Raw genomic sequence first — 9,216 nt, 5'->3', positions numbered from 1 at the left:
TGCAGTTTTTTCAAGCTGATGATGCAGTCATTATGGTAGTGGTGGATTTACTGCTCCGGAGTGCAGCCTCCTTTAGAGGAGTAACTATCCATTTTGAAAGCAGAGCGGCGATACTAGCCCTCAGCTCACCAACTGTTTGTTCAGGGCTGGTTAGGGTATGCCTTACCTCATTATCAATTGCATCGAGACCCTTCATGATAAGACTATAAATATAATTGTCGTTATCCATTTCTACGATCGTATTTGGCTCTCCTTCCCCAGTCTTTATTAAAATAATCAAAAAATGAACATAATATATTTAATTTTAAAGGACTAGTATATTTTGCATTTTTTAATAAAAAATAAATAGATTCAAAAAAAGTGGAAGAAAGGCTGCCTATTGCAAAATATGTTAACAATAAACAAATTAAACCGAAGTGCGGGATATAAAATTTTTTAATTCATTGTCTTCAGCGGAAGTTGGAAAAACCGAGGTGTTTGTAAGATTAACACCTTGAGGACTCGGCAACGCTATTGGCCTACATTGTCCATCGCCGTTTAGTTTGTTCATGGTTATGATAGATTCCGACAGTGGTGCCAAAGTTATTCTACCTAATTCCTTCTCCGTTGTTTCAAGCACCGACTCTTTTGTTGATATGAACTGCATTTTATTGTACCCAGTACTAGAAAGGCCGTTTGTTTCATTAGAACCACATCCGCCGATCATTTTCAAAGGTTTCTGTATCCGTGATGAATTGAATTGTAGTTGATAATGCTGTTGCAAGGTGGCAGTCGCATAGGATTGTTGAATACTATTAGCTTCATGTTCAATAACTCTGTGCTGGTTCGTTCGATATTGCTGATTTAAGGCATTTTTCTTTTGATGAAGGGGTTTTGAGGATATTTGATCTTTTACACAGACTTTAGATACGAGAACAGCCCTAGATAGTTGACACTGATTTTGTTGTTTTCGTTCTCTTCCACGCTCAACATGTTTTTTTCGGTCTTCTTTGGGCCAGTAACGTCCTGTTTTTACCTCTGACATATTATCCTCCTCCGCGGTTGTTGAAATATCTCTATTACGAATGTGCTCTGTATTAATGCGAATAGAACGATTTTGTACCATGCAGCGGTTACGAGCAGGACGACGAACAATATATCTTGTTCCATCTTGACGACGTTTAACTTTCCAAACCATAGCTTCATCTTTCGAATGAGGGTTTTGGTTAACGTAAGTGTTGGTAAGTAAAGGTACTGTTGTTACCAGCTGAGAACCCGTTCTTACCTAAAATATACAATATGTAATATATATATCCGGAATATTTATTGAAGGATTACATCATCTTAAATTTTGTGTATGCATACTTATATGTTGAGACGATTCCTTCTTTGCGCTGTTTAGCTCTGAACGTATAGCCACATAAGGGCATGTGTCAACCCTCACTTTAGCTTCGTTACTGTAACAACCTTGGGACCCCTAAAGGCAAAACTACCTTTTCGGGGGACAGATAGCCGCTCTTAGTTGGAACCCAACCATCATGGACAACAAATCATTTAGATGACGATGGGAAGTGAAGAGATGGCAAAAGCGACCCCCAGATCTGTCACGGGAGGGAGTGCTGCTCTCGGGCCGACGGAACCGTCGTCACCTAAAAGCAGTAAAAGGATCGATACCAAGTCATAGAAGTTCGCGGTCGGACCCTTCTATAAACAGTAGATCGATGGGGGAAGACGGAGAACATCTCGCGGCTAAGGACGTGGGTGGATCCTTTATAAGCGTGGAGCACTACGGTGACAAGCATGTCGAACAAGTATCTGAGCAGTACAAGTCAGAAATAAGAAAGGCCAAAAGGACTTCAAATAAAACGTCTGCAAACAAATAAAAGGCTGACAGGAGTCTTCTATACAAGGAACCCTGTCCCCGTGGGTTATCTTAAGATTTCAAATGGAAAGTGGGCCATGAGCAGAGAAGATACACTTAGGATGCTTATTTTCCAGCAATACATTTTTGAAAAATGTACCTCTTCTCTCTTCTTCTGCTGAGATGGTTTTATTTACCAGGCGATACAAGATTCCGAAGGCATCACTTTCGCGGGTGAAAGCTTTCATTGAAACCTAATATAGAGAGAGCAAAGATTGTCTTGTATTGCTGGAGAGGAGTCATTGGCAAAAAGTGGGGTCTCGCACTGAAAGTATTCTACTGGCTCCATAGTCAATCTTATTATGTTCTATAGAGTCTTTATGTGGTGGAGAGCTCCTGAAAAGACCACACCTGCAACTAAGCTAGAGAGCATTCAGCGGGCGGCACACATCAGCATGTGTCCACTTCAATCACGGCACTTAATGGTATTCTACATTAGCCTTGGACTCACTAACGATTCGCCACTTATGCCTAACCTTGTTGTCAATGGCATCGATTAACTTTATGATAAGGCTGGTATGGGTGCCAGGCCACAGCGGAATGGCAGGCAATTGTAGAGCAGATGAACTGGAAAGAAAGGATTTCATAGCTCCGCTATCACTATATTGGAACTGGGTAGGTGCTTCCTTCTCCTCGTGTGTTCTACTACTGGATAGTTGAGCTTTCCACCGATTACATTAGAGACATTAGAAAAAATGCAACTGTCCGAAATCTTCTCTCCTTTTTAACAACTATATTATTATATTGGTTGTCAAAAAAGTCTTGCGGTATTTTTATTGAATTTTCAATTATTCATAAAATTGGTTACAATAATGCGATTCAAGTCAAATATGCGCCGATTTGTTCGATGACGCGTTCCCAACGAGATGCCAACTTCATAATGCCCCCCTCATAGTAGCTCGCTTCCCTATTGGCAAAAAACTCGGAGAGCCAATTTTCACAGGACTCTCTTGTGGCCAACTTCAGACTACCAAGCGCGTTCGCCATGGACAGAAACAGGTGGTAATCACTTGGTGCGAAATCCGGACTATATGGTGGATGCAAAGGAACCTCCCATCCGAGCTCCCAGAGCTTCTGGCGCGTCACTAAAGATGTGTGTGGCCTGGCGTTGTCCTGATGGAAGACAATTCGGCCTCTGCTGATCAAAGATGGCCTCGTTTGCATGAGTGCTGCCTTCAAGCGGTCCAGTTGTTGGCAGTTCAGGTCCGAATTGAGCGTTTGGCCATAGGGGAGCAGCTCATAGTGGATTATTTCCTGCCAATCCCACCAAACACACAGAAGAACCTTCCTGGCCGTCAATCCAGGCTTGGCCACCGTCTGGGCCGCTTCACCGCTTTTTGACCACGACCGTTTGCGCCTTACGTTATCGTAAGTGACCCACTTTTCATCGCCAGTCACCATACGCCTCAAAAACGGGTCGATTTTGTTGCGATTCAGAAGCGATTCGCATGCGTCGATACGGTCAAAGATGTTTTTTTGCGTCAATTCGTGTGGCACCCATACATCGAGCTTCTTAGTGACTCCAAGCTTTTTCAAATGGTTTATAACGGTTTGATGACTCATGCCCAGCCTTCGACCAATGCTACGGCTGCTACTATGCCGGTCTCTTTCGACCAATTCAGCGATTTTAACACAATTTTCGACGACAGGCCTTCCGGAGCGTGGCGCATCTTCGACCACCTCTACACCAGAATGAAAACGTTGAAACAATCGTTGTGCGGTGGAAATGGAAACTGTATCGGGTCCATAAACTTCACAAATTTTATTGGCGGCTTGAGATGTATTTTTGCCTTTATCGTAGTAGTATTGTAAAATATGCCATATTTTCTCTTTATTTTGCTCCATGTTTGCGACGCTATATTTCACGAACGACTTAAAAGAAACGACAATCAATCAAACACGTGTTAGCGCGTGAAATGAGCTTTCCAAAAAGGTAAAGCATGACCCGATGCGACGAATAAAACTAGAACTACGTGCTTTCAGCGCCAACTATCGAAAATACCGCAAGACTTTTTTGACAACCTTATATTAAGAAAGTAAGAAAGGGCTAAGTTCACTTGTAGCCGAACATTGCGCACTCTCAAAATTTGTGTGATTTACTTCTATATATTGGGATTCTAATAGTCTAAGAAAAAAAGATGTGTTGGGATAGTTTCATACGAAACCAAAAGTACGTAGCAAAAAAAAAATACCCATTCGAAAACATATAGCTTAGACATTAATTCATTACAGTAACGAAGATACAGTGAGGAGCAAGGTGAAGGCATATTTGCATTTTGGAATTCGAGAGCGAATAAAACAGAAAACAGTAAAGCAAGCGATATATATAGTGTACTACAAAGTAGTAAAAAATTGGCAACGAAAAGAAGAGCATGGATGAGGAGAAATAAAAAAATGAAACAACACCAACTCATATGTTCTCAGTAATGTAGCTTTTTCATTTTAATTTTCTGATTAGTAAAATTTTCAAAATTTATAGTAAAATTTTATTAATTCTTTGACAAAATTATAGTCATTACATTTATTTAAAGTATAGACGAGGTGACATCAGCTTAGTAGATTTTAATTATTATATAAATGTTTACACCGAATCTGAAATAGTGTTTCAGCAAGATGGAGACTCGAAACACAATTCAAAAGTCTGGCCTCAACCCAATTAAAAATGTATGGTGTATTAGAAAAAAGACAGTTGGCACAATGTCCATCGTCTCCATCAAACCTGGTGAATTTGCGGCAAAGAGTGCTGAAGTATGCTTAATCGCATAGAAAGTGTTATAAGGTCTTATGAACTACATAAATATGTATACTTTTATAAAATAAAAGCTATAGTTTTTACTGATAACAGAATTGAATGATATTAAGTAAGCCGGAAGTTCTTTAATTATATTAAGTTTTGACACAAAAGCACTCTGTTATCACAAGATATTGAATTTCAATAGCCATACATAGGGTTGCTCGAGTCCACACATTCGGTATGTGAGTTCTTAAAAAGTTGTGATCCGATTTTTACCATTTTTTAACGTTATATGGCATGTCTTATGGCCCTAATTGGGCAAACGCAAAATTTTATTTCGATGGCGTCATTATCGCTCGATTGCAAAATAAAAGAATCAGACGGAGGGCGGCATGCCCATTTTACAATTTCGAGGACTTTCTATATCATGTAGCCTACATCTAAAAATTTAATGCATCTAACGTATTTATTTAGTGAGTTAACACTCGTTAGTAGGTCCAATTAAGCTCATCTGCAATATGAATCTGCAAAGATATTTCAATTTGTACCTAAGTTATGGCTTGCACGGATAGATGGGCCGACGAACACACGAACGGTGTCGAATGTCATCCTGATCATTTATATCTATCTGGATTAGTTACAGGTATTACAAACAATCGCAAGTACAACAAAACTATTATACTCTCTACTGCAACATGTAGCGAGAGCACAAAAGTTCCTAAAAAATTTAACGGAGAACAAAAACAATTTTATTTCATTATGCCCTATGTATGAGTTGCTTTTGTTATATTTTATTCTCGGCTCACATAGTTATTTATTTACTGGTTGATAATATTTCGGCAAATTTTTGTACATTACATATTAGGGTGTCCGTTATTTCCCAAATTTAGTTTTGAGTCTGCAGCGCCCTCAAAATTTTTAGTAAATGCCCTAAAAAAAATTATGAAGCCCATATGAGCTCTTAATATTGATAATAACCCGTGCCGCAACGACGATTTATTGCCCATTTAAATAACATGGGGTTTTTGTACTTTTTGCAATTAATTTTTTCTTTGCGAAACCAATTGATACATTGCTGCGGCATTGAATTACTTTTGTAGAAAATTGAACGTTCTACAAAGTTTCCCTGAAATTTTTCAAAAAAATCACTTCCGTCAAAGTTATTCAAGGTCAAAGTTTAAAATTTTTGATTTGAAATTTGACACAGATATCACTGACTGACCAAAAAAACAAATATTTCGATTTTTTTTTTGAAAAATTTCAGAGAAACTTTGTAGAACTTTCAATTTCCTCCAAAAATATTTCGCAGCAATGTATCAAATGGTTTCGCAAAGAAAAAATTAATTGCAAAAAGTACGAAAACCCCATGTTATTTAAATGGGAAATAAATCGTCGTTGTGGCACGGGTTATTATCAATATTAAGAGCTCATTGGGTTTCATAATTTTTTTTAGGGCATTTACTAAAACTTTTGAGGGCGCTGCAGACTCAAAAATAAATTTGGGAAATAACGGACACCCTATTACATATACGAGTAGAATAATAAAGTTGTTTATCTGTTTTATTTTTTATTCGCTCCGTTATACGAAACATGCAAACATTTACTCACTTTTGCTTCCCACTGAATCTGTATTAGCAACAAACCTCTTGACTGCTAACAAAATGATATTGACTTAGGTTTGGTGCAACGAATTGAGGACAGCATGAGCTCTGTAGATGAAGAATTTTATCCCGCGTCAGTGATTGAGACAAATGATAGTGTTGATGTTGTGAAATCGCTTCTCGGCACACACTTTTGTTAAATGTCTGGTAAGATTCATTATTACATTGGTGGTTTGGTGAAAATATAGGTTGTTCTTCTAAAGTTGCATTCAATAAAAGAGTTTCGCGAAAATCTGTTGAACCACCTGAAATAAATAAATAGAGATATATATTAAGTAGATACATATATATATATATGAGATTTATAAAAATATGATTTCTATAATATATTTACATTTTATATAAATAAATACACGGTAAACAAACATACCCAGATTACTGCTCATAGTTTGTGTAAGCTGCGTTATGCTATCACTACCGATGGTAGTCAAGGCATGATTAGTTTTGGCCTTCGGCTGTTGGAAATTCTGCGTTTTGCAGTCTTCACGTACACCATAACGCTTACCATTTGGATTTAATGCCGAGAAAAGTTGAACCGTGCCATTATTTGATCCTCCGGTATTGTAAGCACTAGAAGAGTGATCAAGTTCTTCATCTTGCAAAAAATCTATTCTATTGCCCACACCGCTATTTGCGCTGCCTCCACTACTACTTGATCCATTAGTTATAGTTGTAAAGGTACTGGAGACAGTATTATTATTTTTATTTGTATCGCTATTCCAATATTTACGAATACAACTGCTAGTACTTCGTCCAGATTCTTTGATAGCATTTTCCGAACCCGTCATAGGAGTAGAACATACATCTAACCATTTTACTAAATTTTTTTTTTGTTGCAATTGTTGCAAAGAGTCTGTAGCGGCAGATGAACAGGATCCCAACGCCGTAACATATGTTGAACTCTCGTAGGGTGAGCAATACACTGGCTCCAATTCTGAATCCTCTGGTATAGTTTCATATATATGTTCTGCCGTATCGTAATTGCTATCTCTTTGATCATTTGATGTTGGTGTACGAAAAATAAGCTGGTCAACTTTCGATGGCCGTAAACTCCTTTTTGATAAGTTATGATGATCCTTTTTTATATTTTGCTGTAAAGCAGGACTAGGCAACTGCTCAATAATTTTCTCACAACCAAACATGGGGTTCTTTTCCGGGCTATTTGCAGTTTCTACATCTCTTTGCTTGAAATTACTAGGATCGGCTAATATTGTCACGGCGGTAGAAGGTACTGTTGTTAGTGAGGGTCTTTGTTCAATTAAAGTAGATTGTTGTTTTTTGCTTTTATTGCCGTGATGACTTACTAAAGCCTTTTCTAAATCTGGAGTGGCTGCATTCTGTGGAAAACAATTCTCATAAGTCATATTATTTTCAACGTAATACTCTTCATCCTCGGCGTCATCCTCTTCATCGATTTCTATATCAGCCAACAAAGGTTCGTTGAACTCTTCCTATAATGGTCAAAGACCATAGTAATTAATGTTTACTTGAATATAGCAATTTCAAAATAATTTAATCACTGAAATAACGTTAATAAATACATAAATAAACCAGCTATCAACATGTGAAAGTAGTAAAAAATATTAATAAAATAAGTAGTGTAACCAATTGAAAAAGCTATAAAATCGGTTTGGAAAATTATTTTTATTTATTTTAAAGTACAAAATGCGTGAAAATAATCATAAATTCAGGACCAATTCACTTCTGTTCGATATGACCACCTTTTGCCCTAACTATGGCCTTGAGACTCCCTGCCTCCTGGTGGCCAACCGATGACTTAGATTCTCGGTTGAACGGTCGGTCAAGTAAACCATGTCATTTTGAGAGTTTACGAATTGCTTAATTGGAAAAATTTCTTCGTCAGAAAACACAATGTTCGGAATTTGAACGCTTTCGGCCAAGTGAAGCAACTGCTTCGCTCTCTCACGTCTTACTTGTTGCTGAACTTGTAAGGAGCTCATTGTTCAATATGCGTCAGATGCTGCGTTGGGATATTTTCAGTTCTTTAGTCATTTGATTGGCACTTCGTCGTGGATTTCGCTCAAGTCGCTTCTTCACTTTCCGAACCATCTCACGTGACGTTGAAGTCTTTTGATGAACACCTCCACGGCGTTTTGCGAAGCTACCAGTATCATTATAAGGAGTGATGGTGCGATAAACAAAAACTTTATTCACATTAAGGTGTTTGAGCTCACAAACAATTGCTGGCTGCGATTTTCCAGCTAAGTATAAAGCAATCACACTATTACGTTTGAATTCTATCGCTGATCACTTTTTTTTTGCGTTCATTTTGGCAAAACGCTTTTGTACACTTGTGAACAATACTCCGAACTGTCATTCAGGAAATTTATAAACAGCTGATTCCAGTGCGACAGCTGCGCGATCGGTCTGAAGTTGGTTAAACTTCGAGCGCCCTGCATGTTTATTTAAAGACAAGAAAAATACTAACTTTGGTTGCACTAAAGTTAGAATACCTTTCACATCAAATTCCATATAAGAACTTGATTTTGATCGTTCAGTTTGTATGGCGGCTATATCCCATAGTCGGATATAATTTAAATCGACATACAATTTGAAATATTTTGTCGTTAAAGAAACAGTGCTTGAAAACCATCGTGTGGCCACTAGAGAGATATCAGAGCATCTCTACGTCTCTTAAGGATCGACTTAACACTTTTTGGTAAATGTTTTAAATATGAAGAGTGTCAATGCCAAACACGTACCAAAAGAACCGAATACTATGATTATGACTGAGTTTTTGACTAAACACAAATAACACCATGAAGTCATTGAAGCCATTGAAAGTTATTCGTGGAAGGCTCTAAAGCCGAGTCTATAACTAGGATATGATAAATTAGATTAAGCATCAAAACTACTATGTTTTGAACATGATAATAAATACAAACATAATATATAAATTA

General features: G+C 37.7%; 1 protein-coding gene across 3 annotated transcripts in view; it reads right to left on the bottom strand.

Annotated features, from left to right (window-relative positions):
* Nucleotides 1-297: 297 nt before the first annotated feature.
* Nucleotides 298-9,216, bottom strand: part of LOC126766113 (slo-interacting protein 1) — a 56,741-nt gene continuing 47,822 nt past the window's right edge. For all 3 annotated transcript variants that reach the window (XM_050483946.1, XM_050483949.1, XM_050483947.1), the window contains 3 exons: nucleotides 6,666-7,746; nucleotides 6,278-6,540; nucleotides 298-1,264 (listed from right to left, as the gene is read on the bottom strand). In XM_050483946.1, the coding sequence (XP_050339903.1) occupies nucleotides 407-1,264; nucleotides 6,278-6,540; nucleotides 6,666-7,746 (2,202 nt within the window). In that variant the 3' untranslated portion in view covers nucleotides 298-406. The remainder of the gene's footprint in view (nucleotides 1,265-6,277; nucleotides 6,541-6,665; nucleotides 7,747-9,216) is intronic.

Source organism: Bactrocera neohumeralis, unplaced genomic scaffold (assembly GCF_024586455.1).
Source record: "Bactrocera neohumeralis isolate Rockhampton unplaced genomic scaffold, APGP_CSIRO_Bneo_wtdbg2-racon-allhic-juicebox.fasta_v2 cluster11, whole genome shotgun sequence".
Taxonomy (NCBI): Eukaryota; Metazoa; Arthropoda; class Insecta; order Diptera; family Tephritidae; genus Bactrocera; species Bactrocera neohumeralis.
The sequence above is the reverse complement of the archived record's forward strand: the minus strand, read 5'-3'. Positions and strand labels throughout refer to the sequence as shown.